The following is a 21944-nucleotide window of genomic DNA, read 5'->3' as shown; positions in this document are numbered from 1 at the left end:
AACTTTATTACTGCGTAATTTTTGAAGCGCTGACTTTGCTGTATAATTCGACATAGAAAACTGCAGAAAGTGGACTTTTATTCTTGATTTATTTGCCGGAACAAAGGGACAATGTAATGTAGTGACATAAAGCGTTGCCCGACTGTTAACACTGTCATAGAAGTTTGTTTTTATTGTTTATTAGCATTCTTTTTTTTTTAGCAACCTTCGCGTTCTGTAGTGACAAAGTGTAAGAAAGTTTTCTGCCACCCGCCCTGTAACGGCGTTTACCAGCCAACAGTATTGGAAATAGAATAGTAAATAAACAAGAGGAGCCTGAATAAACGTTGTATAGTGAGTCCATGTTAAAGGTGAAACCTTGCTTTACTGTCTGTTTTTCTCACAGCACATTTTTTTTTCCTTGTGCTGGCTGCTCCTCTTACTATGAATACCGAGTTACAGCGAACGTGATCCCTGTGACAACTGAGTTCATTATCAGGGATCTCGCCTTCTCCAAGTGGAATATAATGATAATTTTTGTTATCGTGTGACAAAAATTTTGTTGCTGATTGGAAGTAACATCTTGCACGGCGGGAAGCGAAACAGGAGTGGTGACGTGTGTGCATGTGTGCAGCCACTGGCGCCACTACCACATGGCCCTGGTGATGGTGAAGCTACTCATCCGGACCGATGTGCTGCTGCCCACACCTGCGGTGCGCATGCTGGTCCACCACCTGGTGCACGACACGCTCAATGTGCGCAAGGTGGGCATCGGTTGTGCTTCTTTGCCCTGTTCGGTGTGCTCTTGGGGAATGCGGTATGGCAGGCTCAATATAGAACAGGCATCAATTTTCTCATGCATTGCTATTCATTACTATAGCCAGCATTCATTACTATAGCAAAACAAAAAAACAGTACCGTAGATCAAAGGTGCAGTGTTATTCTGGTAACCAATTAATAGCCGCAAACAAAATAAATTCCGTGCTAATAATTTCGTCTCGTTTAGCTTTTCATTTAGGCAACAAAAAGGAAGCTCTAATATAAACTATTTTCTTGCCCGGAGGAATAGTGTCTGCAGGTCATGAATTTGGGCAGAGCTTCACTGCAGACACAAGCTGTATCTGTCTGTTGCTGCTCAAATGCGTGTCACCATACTGTTGCAGCAAAAAGTGATGCAAAAGTGAGTGCTAGAATGCTGCCTCCACTGTTGTGTGCTTTCTCATTTGCTCTGTGTGCTGCTGCAGCTACTCTAGAGAAATGCATTGTCTTGCTCCCTTCTGATCGATCTTTGACCCTGGCTAAAACTCCAGGTGGCCATTCTGGGAGTGGGCACGGTGCTCAAGCAGCTCAAGCGGGAGCACATCAAGCAGGAGCTGCCTGAGATCGACCAGGAGTCCCTCGAGCTGAGCCCTACGCTGGCCACCTTGGTCGAGCGAGCGGGAGGGAAGCGTCCGGCCAACCTCTGGCTCCAGTACAACAGTGCGCGGCGGCCCGACACCCAGGAGCAGTGGCAGAAACAGCATTTTGTGCACAAGACCCACATCGGCTTCTACCGGCTGCCCAAGCCGTTCCTGATCTATGCCCCCGACGAACAGCAACCCTCGCTCGACCGCACCATCGAGGAGATGTCCCCAGTGAGTGCAGGCATGCGTGCAGTTGGTTCCCATGGGGAATCCTACCCCTTTAATGTACTGTTATAATGAACTCACATTTTCCCTAAAAGTTTATGAAAATTTGAAGGTTAATGTAATCACAGAAAATTTTTATTTTGTTGTAGAATAATAGGGGCATTCATTGTGCGAGGGTATCCACTGTGCGTGTACAGTATCTTGTTGAATGTAACATTACTTTTTTTTTCTGATAATAGATGTGAAAAACTCATTCCTCATGGTACAACTAAATCAGTAATATTGAATAACTGTGCCATTTTTTTTTTTGTTTCGTGCTGGCAAAACATTTCTCGAATTGCAAATGGAGGCATGCTAAAGTATGTTAAATATGGTGTTTAATTTACAGCCAGACAGCTTTTATAAGGCCTCCTTCTACCTTTAAATACTGCTGCTTGTTGAAGGCAGCCAGTTCATTGGGCTTTAGTCATAGTGCCAGGCACGTTTCACTATGCATGTTGCATGCAGCTTTGCATTCTGTTTCTATCATGATCTTGACTGCAATAGACTGTAATAGAATAGAATTGAGCTCTTTTAAGTATCACATGGCTGTAGCTTGTTGAGCTCACTTTTCTAAGTTGCCCTAGCACCATTAAAATTCATCATCATTGATTTTAGATCTTATAAGTGTGTGCTCAGCAGACCATTTCGTTTGTGTACTTTTATTTCAGGAGAACTAACATGTGTGAGTTTATGTGCTAAGATGCCTTTACATGAACATGATTTTCATTTCTGTTATGGCCTGTGATATTTTTAAATGCTGATGAAATGGTTCAGTACCCGCTTGTCTTTTCTCTGCGTGGAGTGCAGAGTGGTTTATTTTCCCTTGAGGCGTTGTCATGATTTTGACAAAGTAAGTGAGCTGAGGCTCCAGTCAGCCTACACAACAAGGATGTTTGTGACTCTCTTCACTGTTTGTCTTTCAGTCTGAAGCAGCCATCTTTGAGGCCTTCAGTTCAGAAACGTTTGTGGAGCAGCTTGCGAAATACCTTTCGTTGGAAGAACGCAAAGGTCACGACCGCTTTGATGCCAAGAGGTTCTACATGTTCAAGGTTTGTTGACTTGTGTCGTCTTTAAAGCCATTTGCCATAGCAAAGCTGTCAGTGTGAAAAAAGTGGCAGGGGCTGACACTAAGGCTTTTTTATTAGTGCTCTCTTGTTTCAATGTTATGCCTGCTGGGTGATTTGCTTCTCCATTTGGCCACCACGTTACCTAAAAACACCACTTTTGTGTCCTTGCACCTCCTAATTCCTTCACCCTTTGTTAATTTTGGGGCATCCATATGAGATGGGTGAATCTGACATAAGTGCATTTTTGTGACAGCTTGAATGTCTGATAAAAGGAATAAGCTTAGTTTCAAGAATGTGGCAAATTTGGTGCAACACTTTCATATGGTTGACCTAAAAAAATTCACTATTGAAGTGATGATCTATGTTTAATGGCTTTGAGGCACCACGGTCGGAATTGAACCCTCATATCTCAGTGTCAGCGCTGGAATGATCACAAGAAAAAGGAACCATTCGCATTGAAAGAATTGGTTAATTGATGCAGAACTCTTATCACGGCACTTGAGCAAGCCAGGCAGCCAGAACTTTGCCTGGTGCCACTAGTGAGTGATCAGAGTGACTTGTTGCATTTCAGGGCTTGTTCCGCAACTACGGCACCGCATTCCTGCCGCTTTTCGAGAAACTATTCCTCTCCAAGATTTCCAGCAATCAGGAGAGCAACCAACGCTGTGCTTTGGAAGTACTCGCCGGCATAATGCGGGGCAGCAAGCATTGGGTCTTCGACAAGGTATGCATATGTTCATTGGACCCCGCGGGCACGTTTTAGAGGCTGAGAGTGAGTGGATGTGAGGGAGGGAGCATTTATTTTTCAATATGTATGGCTGTGTGAGTGAGTGGACTAATGAAGTACACGGAGAATCTGGTTGAGTGATGAGGTCGGACAATTGACATGGATAAATTAAGGCTGCAAACTGGGCGAGTTGGTACTGATTCATATTTGAACAGCGCAATAAAACTACGGGACACAACGACACAACAGCGGGACACAACAGCGCTTGTGGTGTCAATTCTTCGTTGTGTCCCGCAGTTTTATTGCGCTGTTCAAATATCAGCGCTTGTGGTGTCCATTCTTCATTGTGTCCCATAGTTTTATTGCGCTGTTCAAATATGACATGGATAAATGTGGCTGCTGTTGGGGCTAAGCAGGGCTTACGGGTGGTCAGTGAGTCCTTTGTCCCACAGTGCACTTGAACCAGATGATGACGACGAATGGAGGAGAAAGGTGAAATAGAGGCAGGAAAAGTTCACTGGTTGTACAAAGTGGAAGGCTTTCTGTTACATGAGCAGTGCAAACATTCTGATTCCTTATGCACTTCCTTTTTAAGCTGGCTATTTGCTTGTCAGTTCTGGGAAAAGAAATCTCTATGTTCTATGTTTTATCTTTATGCCTTAATTGCCTGAGGACATTGTGTGAGGAGAGTGAGCTGTAAGGTTAAATTTTGCTGCAGAAGGAGTAAGAAGGGTTAATATGAGATAGTTAGAGGGTAGTTGTACAGTCGCGCAAGCTGTTTTTCTATTTGCCTTTTTACACCAGGCGGATATATCATTTTATAATTGGCTTTTGGTATTGGCTGTATGGGCTTGCTTCTGCAGTTGGAGGCAGAGTGTCACAATATGTGTAGGCAGTGAAATTCCCAGATGCATTCTGTACTTCTGTGACTCAACCATATAAAAGGAACTTCATGAAGAGGGCTGAGACAGACTGGTTAGTTTATCTTCAGTAAAATTGCAGTGCGGTCATCTGTCGTCTCCTGACTTGACCCGTTTGTTAGGGCTGTTGCCCACACTTTACGCAAAAACTTTTTCTTGTAATAAATATACATATCACTCAAGGCTGCAGTGGTAGCAGTAGTTGATGGAAAGAACGTCTGTACTCAACACCAAGGACTTGTACACAAACACTACCTTTTTCCAAATGCTGAACATAATGCAGAAAAGGATTTTTTGCTTTTATTACTGTGGCCCATGTTTTGGAGGTTTTTTTACAATACTGTTTTTTACTGCTTAGTGAAGAAAATACTAAGTAAGGTAGTGTTGAGAAACAGTGGGAAAATGGGTGCAAGCGAGCTCAGCAGCCATGGTGTGATGAAACAAAAATTCTTTGCATGGGTTTGTGTGGGACCTCTGTTCATTTCTTTTGCTGTGCATAAAATGATTGCGTTACGATGGTTTTGGTTGCATGGGGATTTTAAACCCAGTGTCTTTTAATTGGGTGGGAACGCAGTGCAAAATTTCTACAGACAGAGAGGAAGGTGAACACAGGTAGCATGTGTGGCCTTTGTTTTTACTTCGTCTCTCTAGCCTGCCATGTTCGCTTAATGACTTTGGCTTTTGGCTACTGATCCAAAGGTCGCAGGATTGAATTCCGGCTGCGATGGCCGCATTTTGATTAAGAAGAAATGCTAAAGATGCCTGTGTGCTGTGCACTGTCAGCATGCATTAATGAGCCCCAGGTGGTCTAAATTATTCTGTATCTTTGTGCTAAGGCGTCAGTCGTAACCCATTTGTCACTGTGAGATGTTAAACCCGCGCATATCGCTGTTAGTTCTACTTTCAAAGTCTTCTTTTAATTATGCGGAACCAAAGAGCTCAGCAAGTTCTCAAGTTTATTTTTAATAGTAAACCTGTAACGGTGAATAGGGTCTAGACGCTTCCATTGCTCTATTCCATATCATGGAGTGACGGCAGCTTTTATGGGGTTCTACAGATGCAAGCATTGCGGGCTGTGGCCGAGCCTGCAATACGGCAGGGCATGACCACCATCATGCCGGAAACTTTGCCCGACTGGGGAACTTGCATGGCCACTATCTCGGTAAGTGTAAATGCATTGCAGGTCTTTTTTCAGTGTAAAGCAAGTTGCATATGGAAAAGTTTGACAACAGTTGTGAAAACTTTCATGAAATGAGCATTTTTTTTTTAACGATTTCCAGCTACCAGAGTTATATCTTAAAAAAACGTCTTGCTTGGCAAGTTGGTAACTGTACATCTTTGGTTACAGGCGCGAAACAAGACACAGCACAAGGCAGAAAGACGGGACAGAGAGCCACTCACAGCTGATTTATTCAGGAATACTATCATCTTCAAAATTGATATGATAGCGAATGAGTGAAAAAGTTGTTCTCAGCCTTATACAAAGATATGGACGTGTCGCTAACGCTCATGCTTCCTTTCTTTGCAATGTAAAAAGCTTCGATTAATTCCGTGGCTGTTTTATCTTTGCTTTTTGGTAGAATTCGCGCACCGGAAAAACATGGCTCACAAATGCGTGTCGGGCAGGACCTTATATGCTTAGGCATATTTGGGCCATCTTTATCTTGCTCAACGTTTATTTCGTTATTTCGTGTTCCCTGATTCGCTTGTTAATGCAGCGCCCAGTTGGCCCTATATATCTTCCGTACACCTTTGTATTTGTCCATATCTTTTTCACTGGTTCGCTATCATATCAGTTTTGAAGATGATAGTATTCCTGATAGTAAGATGGTATATATTTGTCCGTGTTGCCTTCACATAAATCAGTTGTGAGTGGCGCTCCGTCCCGTCTTTCTTCCTTGTGTTGTGTCTGTTTTCGCGCCTGTAACCAAAGATTCCAGAGTTATAGTGACAGTTTAAAACTAAATTTGCTCATGGCTAAATGTGACAGAGATTTTACTGAAGACCCTTCTTTTACTATCTGAATGTATCGTTTTTCAAAATTAGAAAAAAAAAGAACGTGTTTTCACGGTTTATTAGTCAGTCAGGTGCGCCTGTGGTGGATCCACGAATCTGTGGTGAGTGGTCATTACAGAACTTTTATATTGATCCACTTTGTGGATTTATTCGTGAAACGCGTTAACATTCCTTCTTATAATTCCATCCTACATTCTCATCCCCCTTTCTAAATGTGCATTGTGGTGCACTTCTTAAATAATAACAATTAAAGAAAAATTGGCAGTGGTTTTTATCTCTAGTTAAACCTGGAGTGACGCGATTGCTGCAGCTGGCAGAGTGAAACTTGGTCACGTGACCAACCACGTGACGAACCACGTGATCAGCCACGGCGCTGCGCCACCGGCAGCTGCTCTGCACCACGTGACCAACCACGTGACAGCGTTGCGGCGCAGCCACAGGGGGGCGCGCAGCCACAGGGTGGCGGCGCCGCCACGCTGAAGGCTCGAAATGCTACCGTAATGTAGCTATCACTACAAAAGAATCCTACAGCGATGCATACTAAAATGCTGAGCCAGAGAGAACACTGAAGGAAGTCAGTTGAGCAGCAGGGCTCTTTATGGTTCAGATCCTTAATTATGACTTGCTTAGGATGTGAGGATGCTGACCGTGTTGTATCTCAACACCTCAGGAGAGCCGGGATCCCAACAAGTACCACTGGTTCTTTGAACTGCTGGCTGAACCTGCGAAGAGCGAAGAGGGCTCGTTCCTGCAGTCCAGTCGCCTGTACGTGCAGCTGGGGGGTCTCGCGCAACAGGAATGGCGAGTCTGTGAACTGCTGGATGAGATGCTCGAAGGCCTCAAGCCGCGTCTCCCCCACAGCTACCAGAACGTGCGCGACAAGATTGGCGGGTAAGCCTCTTTTCTTCGACCGCATTCCTGGCATGTTATGTCGCGCCATTTGCGGGTGGAAAACCCACCGGCTGTCACCACGCCTGTGTAACCCGATAGTCAGTGAAAGCTGCCGTGGTGGTGAATGTGCCGTTTGCCATGTAGTGCAGTGGTGTCCTCCCTGCTCAGAGGTGTTTATGGTGCAAGCACTAGTTTCCACCACTGCTCACAGAGGATGCCACAGATCTGTAGCACGGCAATAGGTGCCACTGCTCTTTGCTTCTTGTTTCTCCTCTGTGTTACACCAACGCCACCGCAGGACCGGTAAACACTCCCTTAACAGCTGTTGCTGTAATATATTTCAAAATGGGCATGAAACGATCTCACTAAGAGTGGTTTATTGCACTATACTTGCTGAAAACAGTTGCGTCTTGGCTCGTCTAAGTGAGAACAGGCCCATTTAGAAGCACTGTCTTGTTGAACTGGCTCATTGGCACCAGTGAGTTACAGCTAAGAGTTTCAGATTTTGTTGAACTGTTTAATAAGCAGCTCGAAGCTCGTGATCCTTCCGGGTGAAAAATTAATAAAATGGAAATGAAAAGGTTTATTGAGTTTATGTGGTCCATTGCACTATAGACAGAATAGCTACAGATGAGACGAGTCAGATCGGCACAGGTCTTTATTAAAACACTTCTATCGGAAGGTTCTGCTTTAGCTGATTTCAGTTATGAGTGTCAGTAAACTTTATTCCAGCATGCTGATCTAAGCTAAGTGAACTGCCAGTGAGCTCACAAGACGTCCCTGGTAACAGTGATCAAAAGTTATAGTTATTGTCTAATGATAAAATAAACTTGCTGGTCCTGCATTTCCTGGGCACACTTAAGGAAACTAAAAATTATACCGAAATGCTGTTTCAGAACATGTTCACTTATGCAGTACAGGATTATTAATTCTAACTTTAAGAGGATTCTGGAATCAAGCATAATAGCAACTAAATTTTTCGTGTGTGCAACCATTAAGTAAGAGTAAGGGTCACGTTTCCCTCTTTTAATTGCCTTTGTGCTTCTGACAGCACCGTACATTTTGCTTGATTTTGAAAATTCTTATGCAGTGGAGACCAGTGTTAACGCTGTGTTAACTACGGGTCAAAATACAGCTTGCAGTGGGGATGGCGCAGGAGAAGGAGGAAAAACTTTTATTTAACCACTGATAGATCGGTAGTTTGCTGCCATCCTCTTCAGGCGATTTCATTAGTCCAGGACTCCGTTGGCTGCCGCTGTCCTGCGCACTCGCTCAATCAGCCATTGCTAATTTTTGTGGGAATGATGTCTCGCCTGACAGCTGTCATTGTGCTTTGTGAGTGACTGGGACGTCGTAGCTGGCCATTCGCTTCATTTGCGCTTTTTTTTTTTTTTCAGGTTGCTGTGCAACATCTTCCTTTACGACGTGCAGCTGCCCATGTTCCAAGATTCACTCACCTTGGTGCCCCGGAGACCGCGCTTCATCGACTATGTGATGTCTCACCTGAACCCCCTTCTTGAAGCAGCCACTGACCAGCAGTCTGATGCAGCGCCAGTCAACGCGACCAACAACCACAGGAACGACGACGAGGCTCCACAGAATGGTTCTGTGACCCCCGAACGCAAGGCCGCCTCTCGCCTACTTCAGACAGGTGCGTGACACGCAGGTGTGCCAACTGCATGGAGCTAAGTTGTGAACAAGGATCCATCAGCGTTATGCTGTCGTTTCATTCTAAGTGTTCAAGGAAGCAACTCCATCACACTGACGGCTCCAGTACTGCCTTCCGTAGCGAAGCTCGTGCCCAATTTCACATCTGTGGGTGCTACCAATACCTCAATGATTAACGTGTTAGAAGAAATATAAATTTGCCAAACATTAATTACAGCGCTAGAAAAACCTGAATGCTTCTTTTCTGATCACATATTGCATATCCATGTATCCGTGGGCAGTGTGATGGGATTTACTTGACTTTTCTGGATGGATAACCACCTGTCCCAGCTACTGGTCTTTTTTTTTTTTTTTCGGACAGCAACTTAGGTCTGCTCTGAGGCTGCATTATTGTTGGTTTAGTGACCACTGATGGAAAACTGCCACTCTTCATTTTGGTGAAGCTAGGTTACCAGAAGATGCATGTACTAATATTTCTAATGCTGTTGTAGTTGTATAGTTTTAGCAGTTTCTAGTTCCTTTCATGCTGCACTCATTGAGACACCATTAGTGATTCATATTAAGTCTACTGGTCTTGCAACAACATATTGGATTCGAGAGTGTGGTTCCTGTTCTCATACAGTATGCAAAACTTGCCTTTGCATTTTAGGCAGGAATAGTTAGCAGCAGCAAGCAAGTTCATTGGTCGCTTTTCTTTGAGGTTTGTGCTGATTTTTTGGGGGACTGTTGCTTTAGCTTTGATGACTGCTCACTTCCGCTGTTCACCAGCTGTGGAGGATTGCAGGATTGGAGGGCAGTCTGTGTGGCCGTGTTTGAGGGCGAGTGTTTTGCGCGTCTTGTGGCAGTCTGCAAGTGGATCCTGGCCAGTGTGTCCCAGTCCCCAAGCGCAGCGCCCCCGGAAATCTTCAGAGTGGTCCCCGTGGTGAGCACCTTGGCATTCCGCGTTTTCTACTGTGCCGCCATTAGTGTGCACCTGTACTCATGTCTTGTAAGCATGTATTTGAACTTTCCTCGCATTAGTAAGGGACACACACACTGTGGGCGAAAGAATGTCTTGCTCCTCCCACACTGTGTAACCTTTACTGTGTTTCCCCACCAGCTAAACCGAACCTCCACCATAGTGCCATACGTTAGTTTTAGTTTTATTGTTTGTTTTTTTCCGATTTGTCACAAATGGATAATGCCATCGTGTTTGTGCTGCAGCGCAAGGTATGCTTGTGACATGCCACAGTCAGTGACTTCAGCACTCGTGGTATTCTCACAAACCATTAGCAGAGGTCATTGCTAACTATGCCAGGAAGTACAATAAGATGGAATGAAATGTGTGTGGTGAAGCATGTGGCTTTTTGCACTGTAGTCACAAGCACAAGGGTTTTCACCATCTCTCTATTTGAGTTATAACTTGGATTAAAGTTAGCAGGGCATCGGTATCTCAGCCACTATGTTTGTCCGGGGCACACGCATTTGGCAATTTGCAGTGCCAAGCCACCATGTGAATATTTATGACAGTGATGCTTGCAAGAAAGGTGTCTTGGCTTTTTGGCTTGTTTGTCTATGACAAAAAAAAAATGTGCGGGTTTTATGATAGATGCTTTTAAAGAGTAACGGGAGACATGGCTTTCAACAAAAAATTTTATTTCTTGGTTTATTTACATGAAATTTTTTTAGCTCATTAAAAACAATTTTATGACTACTCTCACAGGATTTCACTGTTTTATCTCCAGAAAATTGTTTGCTAATATATATTTTTTCTGTGAGTCTTGTAAAAAGGCTGCATAGGTAAAAAAAATGCGGCAGAAGGCTGGTTCTACTTTCACTGAATTCCTACTAGAATGCTACACGTCAAGACAGTCATGGACTTTTTTTTTTGCATAGCACAGATTTCGGTTTTGTTGAATTTTTTGTGGTGCAGTGTCCGTTGACATACCTAGAGTGAGAAAAAATTTCATACAATTTAAAATTCACAAATTTTAAAAACAAACAATGCCTTGACCTGCACTATGGTCCTGGGAGTGCAAAAAAACAAATGGAGTCAAAATAAATAAATCAGTCGTGAAGAAATTTGCTCTGCAAGGCGAGTGTCTAGGCAGAAAACGATAAGAAAAATGCCGTTGTTCGAGCACTTCTCTCTAGTGCACCGCCGTTGCAGTTCACGAAACAATTTTTTTTTAAGTTCTTCCTTTCAGCAGTGAAACTTCGGGGCAGCATAAAAAACGCAGCCTGCAGTGGCATTAGGCGAATTTTTGTTTGCAGATCTCTGAGCACCTCCATGCACTTCTTACCAGTGTTCGCGGAGTTGTTAATGTGTTTGATGTGATCATTAGCATCAAGAGTTTATTTTGAGTGGCTAGGAATTATGTTCCATTTTAAACTGCAAGCCTCTCAGCAACAAGTAAATCTTCTGCTTTTTAACAAATGCTGATCGAAGCAAAAAAAGTAAAGCTGTTAAGTCAAATTCCACACGGAACGAAAGTTAGATGGAGTTCCCCTCAGTGTCTCTCGAAGTGTCCTACAATTCATTCAAACGGAGTGTAGTGAATTTACACTTCTCCACTGTAAGTGAATGTAAACAACCTCCCCCTGTGGCTCCGTTTGAGCTCTGCAGCATCTTTGACGCAGAGATGAGCCTTGAGAATTACACAGTGGGTGCCGGAAAATAGAGACGAAGTGTGCAGCATGTTTGTTTCAACTTTTCCAGCTGTGCCAGATGCAGAGTGACCAGACGGACGAGGAGCTGCAAAAAGACTGTGCAGTGGCACTCGCCCTGCTGGGCAACGCACTGCTGCCTCCCGAGAGCATCCGGGCAGCTCTGGCTACCGTAGGCGAGGTATGTTCGCAGTGGCTCTTCAGCATAGCAGAAACGAGTTTCATCAGTAAGACACGTTTCTACAGTAATGGCACACGGCGCCGGACAAGAAAGAGGAAGAACCAGCTCCGACAGCGTTGAGGTTCGAACTGTTTATTTGCGCTGCTCGCACTTCCTCTTTCTTGTCTGACGCCGCGTGCCATGGCCTGCGAACCGAGCATGGCGCGAGGGGCGCTACAACAGCCATGCCGTGCTACTGCTGATAGTTCAGGAATGAAGTTAGTGTTGCATTGCTTTGCTGCAAAAAGTGGCGCCATATTGTTTCTGTGTGCTGCAGGTGGTGCAAAGCCCTCACTGGCACTCGCGGGCAGCCAGCTGCAACCTGCTGCAGTTCCTGGTGTTCACCAACCTGTTCACCATGCAGAGCTGCCAGGAGTGGCGAGACACCGTTGTGGGCCACACCCTGGCCCTGCTCAAAGACGAGCGCCTCGAGGTGTGTACGTCGGGCGCATGGATCATGTCAGAAGGAGGATTGTTAGCTTGCATGGTGCAGAGACCCCAGCAATGCTGAAAACAGTGAAAACACTTCCTCTACAAACGTGCGTCATTGTGAAAACGAGGGAAGTTTGTAGAGGACATCTTTTCCCAGTACTTTGCCCACTAGAGAAAATCACTGTTCAGTCCTTTCCTCATTTAGTGCATTTCTCTTCAGGGAATGGCAAGAAGCTGTTGAATGTTTTTTTGTTGTTGTTGTTTTTTTTCATATAATCTTGCTCGGAGGTTTTGTCTTGCCAACTGTTCTGTATTTGTGTTGAAACTTGTCTGGCCTGATGCTGCCATCTGCCAGCACATGGGGACACCAGGCTAATTGGTTGGATGCATTACCGAACAGCAGTTAGTTTTCCTTTTTGGAGAACTGCCGGTGCTAAATGCACTGTGAACAAAATAAGCTGCAAATTGCAATTTCTTGCTAAGTTTTCTTTGCAAGTGACTCGGGGCGAAGTTTGCTTTCGAGGAGGACCTTGTTGATGTTGCCGCCGAAGGGTACCATATCATTGTATTGGGAAGCATCAAGAAGAAACTAAGCTCAGAAAAAATAGCCTGCACTGTCACCTCGCAACATACTTATTAGAAATGAAATGACAAAAACTTGGGACAGTTACGATTCACTAGGCAATGTAGTTCTTTTCTTTTGTATTGCTTAGTGCAGCAAAGACAGGATATGGTAAAAGATCACTGCTGGAATGAAATAAAATGCTCACCAACTCTTGCCCTGCTTTCCATGCCTGTTTTTTATGTTATGCTCGGTGTCTTTATGAAATGACTAAGCCTGCAACATGTGCATGGCTGTTGGACCGGGCAGATCTGTGAATGTGACGTTGGCAATGGAACGATTGTTTTTCTAGGTTCGTGAAACAGCAGGGGAGACACTTGGTGGCCTGCTCCACTGCGAGTTCCTCAAGGTCACAGATGAGCTTCTGGTTAGTGATTGCAATGACTTCCTTTGCCTGGCTTTTAACGATATCTAACTGCATACCATGTGCTCTTGCTAAAGTTGCAGTTAGCAGCTGCGTGCTGCAGTTTTCTTTCATGGCACTTGTAATGGCAACAAGCCTGCTATACAAATTGGTGCAGTCTGAGGCAGTATATTATTTCTGTTCTTTTTAAAGGTTCACCATTTATTCCTGTTATGGAACGTGTCAGTTTGTCTTTTCGTATCTGCTTGCCTCTTCAGACTTCACTGTATTGAGTTGTGGCATGGAATGTATGAAACTTTTTTTTTTGCTTATTAGTTACGTGTTCATAAGCCATGGGATTGCTGCTGTTTTAAGACTTTTATGTACGTGAGAGGCATTAGTGTTGTCCTGGCATCATATTTAGTAAGAAAAACATGTAATCTCCAAAAAAGGCTTATCTTTGTCATTGTTATCTAGCACACAACACTTGCTATGTAGCTGATGGTTATCTTACTACACCTCACAAGGCAGCAAAATGTGCTGTTCAATTTCAGGAAAAAAAGAAGAAAGAAATGGTCATGAAAGACTGAAATGTTTTCGCATACTTGAAACGAAATTGATGCAAGATTGAAGTAAAAAAATGCACTGGTGGGCTAGAGCAGTGCTTAGGCGCATTGCAAAATGTTCAAGGCATATTCTTACCTGCATCTGAACACTAGTTATACCAGTGCTATCACTTACTTTCATGAGTAAGCTACGCTAAATCAACCGCATATCTTTATACACTTGGCATTTTTTTTAACTTTCTTTTTTCATTGGTTGTGATAACATCTAGTTCTTCTTTGTGCCATGAAGTTTTCACCAAGGCAGAGGTTTTGTGCAAAGGAATTCAGCATGTACTATATACTGTGGGGTTGAATGAGGAGATAAGTACGTTCTCCCCACTCAATCGCGGCTGACACGGTTCAAAGCCGCCCGGACCCCACCCCGTGATCGCGTACGCTACCGAGCGCTCGCCGACCACGGCGGGCCTTGCTCTGGGGGAACAAAGGAACGACACATTGGCTGACACAAACAGGCATTTATTGCTACAGAAACAATAACGCCAGCTAGCAACAAGGTACGCTAATGAATCAAGGACGTCCGACTCACCAGCAAGGTTCCGAGCGAATGTTCGCCCGCGCTAGGGCAAGGGATATAAACTCCGCAGGCCGGACGGGACGAGTACGGGAGCCTGTCTCCCCGTCGCTTCTTCGCCCCGTCGGCGAAGAGCGGAGCCGCCGAGCGACGCGTCCGCCCAGGGTCATTATCCCGGCCGAAGAGAGCCCATCTCCCGCGGGCAGGCTTCAGCAGTCTCCCCCGCAGCGACGCTGGCGCCCTCTCTTGCCAGTTAATGTAACTGGCAAGGGAACGCGCTCATCCTCGGGGTACGACTGCTGCTGCACGGTGCCTCGCGGGAAAGCAAACTCAGGGGGCTGCAGGGCAGGTCCCCACATCCCCCCAACCTTAAATAGACCCACGCGCCTGAAAGTACATGCTATGGAGGAGTCTCCTGGTCTTCATGTCTTTGAGGCACGTCTTGCAGCGGAGGTCACGCCGACAGCGTCCACGCAGACTTCCGCGGTATTCCGAAGGCGGCGTGAAGGTCTCCGCTGGGACGACTCGTATGGCCCGCGGACTACCGTGTCCGCAGGCCCGCGAATCGAAGGCCGGTGGGAAAACTGCAGGCCAGGATCCTGCAGTAGTCGCCAGGGCAGCAGCAGCCGGAGGTGACTGCTGACTGGTCTCGCCACAGCTGCCCCGGATGGATGCGGCGAACAGGATACAGGCCGCTCCGTCGCAGCAGGTGGCAGCGAGACGATGTGCACCGGTCAGCAAGCCTGGGTGGCTCCACCGGATCTGCAAAATTGTCGAAACGCTCTCGGCGTGCCTTTAACGTAGGTCACGGGAGGGGAAACGGCATCCGCAAGGGCCTCGTGGCACAATGCCTAACTCGCTAGCAAAACGTGTCGGCGGCTGTGCAAACGCAAAGTTCGAGTGAACAAAGCCCTTTCTTGAGTTGAACGAGACTGCTCAGTTCGTGCGAGGTTACAAAAAAAACGGACGGGCAGCAAAGTGCGCCCCCTCTCAACGTCACGGTCCGGTGGTCATGTCTCTTTTAATGTGGTGCAGGCAGCTCCGAAAAGCCTCAGGCCTAACGACCACTCCGACAACGACCGTGACCACAACCAAGACCCGAAACGGGTTTTGTGCGCGCAGCCGCGAGGAGACATCAGCTTTGTGGGGTGGTCCTACCCCGCTCACTGCACAAAGCAGCTTCTGAGCGGTCGGCGCCCACCGTATCGGACGGTGTCGGAGCGCCCGGTGCCGAGCTGCAATACCAGCGAGCTCGTAGCGGCACCCGTGGCCCCAGGCCACCCGGCTCCCGGAGCCGCGACTCCCAGAGTCGAAAAAGAGATAGTAGAGAAAATATATACAGAAACTCGGACCACCCACGCGGCTTCCGTACTCACTCGCTTCGGGCTCGGCGACTCCGCGGGCGCTAGGCCTCGAACTCCCTCGATGCGGACCAAGTCATTCTCACGAAGAAACTCCAGGAAAGAAAAAAGTGCTGAGCATGTCGAAAAGTTCAAACATGCTGCAGCGCAATACACCTCGCACTCAAGAAAGCATGCCGCAGGTCCTAGCGATCAAAATTCACTCTAGGCCTAGCACTTGTCAAGTCTGGACAAAGAGCGTTCCTCGAACCGAACCGACAGTCGTCCAATGTTCCAAGAGCAGGCCCCACGTTGGGCTGCCAGATGTGGGGTTGACATGGGGAGATAAGTACTTTCTCCCCACTCAATCGCGGCTGACACGGTTCAAAGCCGCCCGGACCCCACCCCGTGATCGCGTACGCTACCGAGCGCTCGCCGACCACGGCGGGCCTTGCTCTGGGGGAACAAAGGAACGACACATTGGCTGACACAAACAGGCATTTATTGCTACAGAAACAATAACGCCAGCTAGCAACAAGGTACGCTAATGAATCAAGGACGTCCGACTCACCAGCAAGGTTCCGAGCGAATGTTCGCCCGCGCTAGGGCAAGGGATATAAACTCCGCAGGCCGGACGGGACGAGTACGGGAGCCTGTCTCCCCGTCGCTTCTTCGCCCCGTCGGCGAAGAGCGGAGCCGCCGAGCGACGCGTCCGCCCAGGGTCATTATCCCGGCCGAAGAGAGCCCATCTCCCGCGGGCAGGCTTCAGCAGTCTCCCCCGCAGCGACGCTGGCGCCCTCTCTTGCCAGTTAATGTAACTGGCAAGGGAACGCGCTCATCCTCGGGGTACGACTGCTGCTGCACGGTGCCTCGCGGGAAAGCAAACTCAGGGGGCTGCAGGGCAGGTCCCCACAATACTCACACATAGCGTTTGAGCCTGTATATGTGGGCTTCTAGCCTGGAATTGTGTGCAATGTAGTCTGCATTTGCACATTGTATGTGCAGTTGTAGCCTGCACATGTTGCATAGCGTGGAATGTGTGCACATGCAGGCAGTGTTCAAGGCCCAGTGCATGCACAAGAAGCGGAAGAAGCGTGCCGGTGGCGGCGCCCGAACACCGCTGGAGCCCTGCGACATCATTGTACGGCATGCGGGTATCCTGGGCCTGTGCGCGTGCATCAACGCGTATCCCTACGACGTGCCACCCTTTATGCCCGAGGTCCTTGTCCTCCTCGGAGATCACCTGAATGAGCCACAGCCGATCCCGGTAACTGTCCCTCTTTTGCTCTTCCCTTCTCACTGCGCTTCGAGGTGTGCACTGCGTGCTGATGATAACATGAAAAGTGAATGGATGAATGAAGTTGTTTATTAACTTTCTCAAGGTTACATTAGCAGCAAAGGAGAGGGGATACAAGGGAAAAAGCTGCGTCAATGCAGCTTGAAAGCCACCCTGTTCCCATCTGCCGGAGTGTACAATCCCAGCAGTGGAAGAGTGCGCTTACAGACAGAAAAGAAATAAGGTCATAAGATATATGCACCTGACAAAGCTCTGTGCAATTCTGTCTCTGCTATCATTGCATAAAATCATAACCAAATAATATATTTCATAATGTTACATTCAAAAACACATTTACGAAAAACCACCGCTCAGTGGTTAGGGCGCTCGACTACTGATCCGGAGTTCCCAGGTTCAAACCCGACCACGGCAGCTGCGTTTTTATGGAGGAAAAACGCTAAGGCGCCCCCGTGTGCTGTGCGATGTCAGTGCACGTTAAAGATACCCAGGTGGTCGAAACTATTCCGGAGCCCTCCACTACGGCACCTCTCTCTTTCTTTCTTCTTTCACTCCCTCCTTTACCCTTCCCTTAGGGGGCGCAGTTCAGGTGTCCAGGGATATATATTTGAGACAGATACTGCGCAATTTCCTTTCCCCCCAAAACCAATTATTATTATTATTAAACTCACGTACACTGCGTGCAAAATAGAGTACATATTTTTTATAATTGTGGCATGACTGCTATGTATGTTAAAAACATGAAGCATTGTAATTAATTTATGCCTTGAAGTCTCTTCACGTATATGAGGTTATTCTTTTCCAGGATGTTGAGGTAATGTGCTAAATTGTGTGTCAATGATTGTGTACGAATGTGGTGAGACAGAAAGGTATGCATCAAGGGATCTTTTGCCGTATATTATAAGCGTGGACTGAAATAAACAGACTGTGCTTTGTTCCTCTGAATGTAATTATGTGTGTCCCATCAGTTAATTTGACTGAACCTTCTAATTTTTGTTTGTTAGGTAGTGCATACATGGAGTTCGAATGCTTCAACATGCTCTGTGTGTGGCAGGTCACGTCTGTGTAAAGAAGTTTAACATGTCCCTCTTACTGTTATGATTAGCAGTTACTGTAACTTATTGCCTAGTCTGCCAGGTATGTCACATTTTTCTAGGATTCTTTCTGAAAGAATGTGTGGCAGGCACCCAGGTTGTGCCTGCCACACATTTGCCAAGATTGTGCGAACATTTGTTTCAGTGCCGGTGATGAAATCCATCACACACATAGTTGTCGTTCTCCACTGATGCCTCAGAAAAGGACTGTTGTCATATGCTACACAGGCACACTATAGCTACTGCTAGTGTGTGGGAAGTGATAATTTTGAACATAAAATGCCACAATATCTGTTTCACTCCTGCAACTGTTACTTTCAACAGCATGGATTGCTCGATCTTAAACCGTCTCTCTCATCTAGCACGTTTCATTCATGATGTTGACATGCAAGTTGTCTGCCATAGCTTACCATGGTTGTGCACTTTTTCTCTGTTTATTTCTTAGTGCAAGCAATGCATGGTGCTTCAAGCTGGAATAAAATAATGGTGTGACTAGTCTAGATGTGCACGGGTGGCTTGGCTCATATATGCAATGGGATGGAATACGATGAATGTATGCAATATGATGCGATGCTTGAGTGATTGAATGAACATCTTCCTAGTGCCATATGAAAACCTGCATTCATATTAATGTGCTTTGCCACGTTGTTGACTCTGATATAAGATTTGTAATGCTTTAAGATGTGTTCCAATCATTGCATTAAGTAATTGAATAATACTTGGTTGAGAACTTGTGAATTTGTAAATTTGAGTGAATTTTTCGTGTGATTTCTGTGCAATAGGCTTCAGTTTAAGGAACACAAAGATCCCAGCGTTTTATTTCATATGAGTGGTAGGTACTTCATCTGCCTCGATGGCTGCTTTCTCTCAATTTGGAAGTTTGATACCAAGTATGCAGGTTACCTTAGATGTGAGTGCCATTAAGTCAACAGTATTTGGCATTTAGTTGAAAAGGATTGAAAATGCTAGGATCTCAAAAGATACTAGGGGTGTACAGTTTGGTACCAAAGTTCTTAGTTTTGAATTTAGAATAAAGATCATTAGTGACAGCCTTGAGCTGTAAAGGAACGTGAACTTTGGAATCTGAAGCATAGTGCTGAAAAGCCAGGGATGTGCACTTATCATTGCCTCTTTCTTTCTTCTCGCAAAAGGCCACCATCAAAAAGACGTTGTCGAACTTCCGACGAACTCACCATGACAACTGGCGCGACCACAAGGTCAAATTCACAGATGACCAGCTGGCAGTGATCACAGACTTGCTGGTCTCTCCCAGCTACTACGCCTAGATGCCCGGCCACTCAGTGCCTCTCAAAGCCGGGCGCTTCTCGGCACTGTATTAATTTGTGTATATGCCAAGCGACTCTTTTTTTATTGCCAGGCCCGGGAACAAGCGGTGGGTGATTGTGTGACGCGCTGTGAGGAAGGAGAGTGTGTTCTATACTGTGCCTCATATTGCAATTTTTTTCACGGGTGCATTATTTTGTGGACACCTACGTACGCAAATAAGTAAATAAATGACCTGTCGAGAGACTCTGTAAAGGGCATGGAAACGAATCGGTGCGAGTAGCATTTTGGTTTTCCCCTTGTGGAAATGTGTAATGTGGTACTGTTATACAGACATAAATAAAGAGCTGTTTTTATAAAAGCCACATTTGTGCATAGATCAGAGTTGAGTGTTTTGTGACATGGGTTATATAGACTGCAAAAAAAAAAAAAACAGGTTGTGCCATCGCATGTGTGGAAAGATAAGTGCATCTAAGGAGAACATTTAGGGCATGAGACTGAATAAAATGAAGAAACTGGGAGAGATAATGGGCTGTATGTTCTCCACAGAAGAAGGAACTTTTAGGGTGCTGCTCAAATTTATGGTACAAAATGCATTGTGAAATGAGTAGTCACGTGCAGTTTGCATGACAAATTCTGGGTGGGTGCGTTTCGCACTTTTATTTTGCACTTTTATCCCTGCATAATAGTGCTGTGTAGAGCATTTTTGATACGTTTTTCTTAGGACCAGTGAAAAATAATGCAAGAGCTGGGAAACCGCCATAATGATTGAAGGCAGCATACATTTAATTGTGGAACTGTTTCTTTTAATATTACTGTATTAATGTTAATATGGCTGTAATAAAGGCTTCCACAAACTCTCTCGTAATCTGGCTTTTGCCCATAGCTAAGTGCATGGCAGCTGTGATCTCTCTGGTTGATCACTTGAAATGACGAGTCATGAAGCTTTAGATGTTATTCTCGCAGTCACGGAGCCAGTCTGACATATTACCCAATTTGGTTAATCCAATTGTTTACATACAGGTAGACTTTCACAAGATAGTGGACTTAACAACACCCTTGACACAAAGCATAAAACTACATTTTTTGCTTTTTTGAAGAAAAATTGCATTAGGTAGCTTTTCCTGTGCTATTAGGCTGGCATTTCATGATTTGTAGTATGGTTATGGTATGGCTAGCTTGTGTCAATTTGCTGAACAGCACAGGATACAGAAGGGCCCATATTCTAATACTAGTCTACAATGACTTGTGAAGTGGTAGGGCTGGAAAGTATGTGCTAGAGTCTATAAATAAAAATTTTTATTTAGTGACTCTAGTATGTGCTAGTTCCGGAGTTTGGTTTTCTGTTCTGTGCATGCACATTTGGTACTGTGTATCATGATGCATTTCGTTGTTGGAAAGCACAAACCACACAACACTAAGGGATATCACTAATGAAAGTTCTTCACCACCGCCATGAACTGCATTATAAACGGGCACCACTTGGATGTTTCTGGTCATGTCAAGCAATAAGTATATGCTTCTGTGCTTGTAAGCAACTACTGGTTGAGCGCATGCAGTGCAGTAGTGTGAAGTGGAGGTCTAGTCGGTACGGAGTACTTTTTATACACTAAGTTTCATTGGTGGCCCAATCACTCATGTGGCAGCAAGCCTCAACCTCCCAACTTAATCCAGCTACCTGGACTTGTGAATAATGAAATTTTTTCTCCTGTCTTCTCATGGTGTTCAAAATTCAGGCCTTGACATCATGTCAATAACGAAGATTATGATGTCACTTAAATTGGTATATGGTAGTTGCTGCTGAGTGACAAATGACTGATGAGTGAATATAACTGACGTACAGTGTTGGCAGCCTTGCCAGTGTGTTCACTATGGATCACGCCAATGGACTACGTATTGACTTCCAAACCTGTACTGCATTAGGTGCCTTATAGTGCGCTTCCGGAAGGAACAAGCAGCCATCACATGCATGCTTTGCTACGTTGTGAACATTTTGGTGCTCTCTTCTTGGCTCTGGGTCCATGGCGGGTACTCCACCAGGGCAGCAGCAGCTCAATTGCTATGCCATTAAAAGCTAGGTTCCCTGGCACATTCTTTCAAGTTTTCATAGCTGTTTATAGTTCCCCAACCATGGTGGAAAAGGCACCAGAACTAACAATTCAGCCCAAAAATTTATTTTTCAGGCTCCCAGCATTCCGAGATTGCTGTTGCTCAGTCGAAAAAAGGTCTGGAATCCAACTGTGATTCCAGATCAAGACCAGCTAGTTGGTTCTGATTGGTTCCAGTTGTGTTTTCAGACATTCGCCATTTCTGACCGGGTGGCCCATGCAACGAAGGCCGACACCCCTGAAACGGTGAGGAAGAAAGTTATTTTGACTGGGATCTTAAAGGGGCTGTGAAACACCGCTTGAACGGATGCTGATTACACTTCAGATGGATTCTTTATGTCACACAGATGCTGAGTCAAAAAGAATTACCGAGAATCGATGCATAGGAACGGGAGTTATTCAATGAAGAAAATTCAAAATACAAGCAAACAAAATGCTGCCCTCGACTCGATTTTCGCGAAGGTTCCCATTTCACTCTCCCAATGA

General features: G+C 45.6%; 1 protein-coding gene across 1 annotated transcript in view; it reads left to right on the top strand.

The window, feature by feature from the left end:
- The window catches only part of LOC144133266 (proteasome activator complex subunit 4A-like), a 47951-nt gene extending 27735 nt beyond the window's left edge, over positions 1-20216 (top strand). The window contains exons 28-40 of the mRNA XM_077666210.1: positions 614-743; positions 1290-1613; positions 2573-2698; positions 3288-3440; positions 5421-5525; positions 7050-7270; positions 8668-8921; positions 9784-9860; positions 11637-11765; positions 12082-12237; positions 13151-13225; positions 16730-16945; positions 19218-20216. Coding sequence (XP_077522336.1) covers positions 614-743; positions 1290-1613; positions 2573-2698; positions 3288-3440; positions 5421-5525; positions 7050-7270; positions 8668-8921; positions 9784-9860; positions 11637-11765; positions 12082-12237; positions 13151-13225; positions 16730-16945; positions 19218-19352 — 2101 coding nt within the window. The 3' untranslated portion in view covers positions 19353-20216. The remainder of the gene's footprint in view (positions 1-613; positions 744-1289; positions 1614-2572; positions 2699-3287; positions 3441-5420; positions 5526-7049; positions 7271-8667; positions 8922-9783; positions 9861-11636; positions 11766-12081; positions 12238-13150; positions 13226-16729; positions 16946-19217) is intronic.
- The last annotated feature ends 1728 nt before the right edge of the window (positions 20217-21944 follow it).

The sequence above is a fragment of the Amblyomma americanum genome, chromosome 5 (genome assembly GCF_052857255.1).
Source record: "Amblyomma americanum isolate KBUSLIRL-KWMA chromosome 5, ASM5285725v1, whole genome shotgun sequence".
Taxonomy (NCBI): domain Eukaryota; kingdom Metazoa; phylum Arthropoda; class Arachnida; order Ixodida; family Ixodidae; genus Amblyomma; species Amblyomma americanum.
The sequence above is the reverse complement of the archived record's forward strand: the minus strand, read 5'-3'. Positions and strand labels throughout refer to the sequence as shown.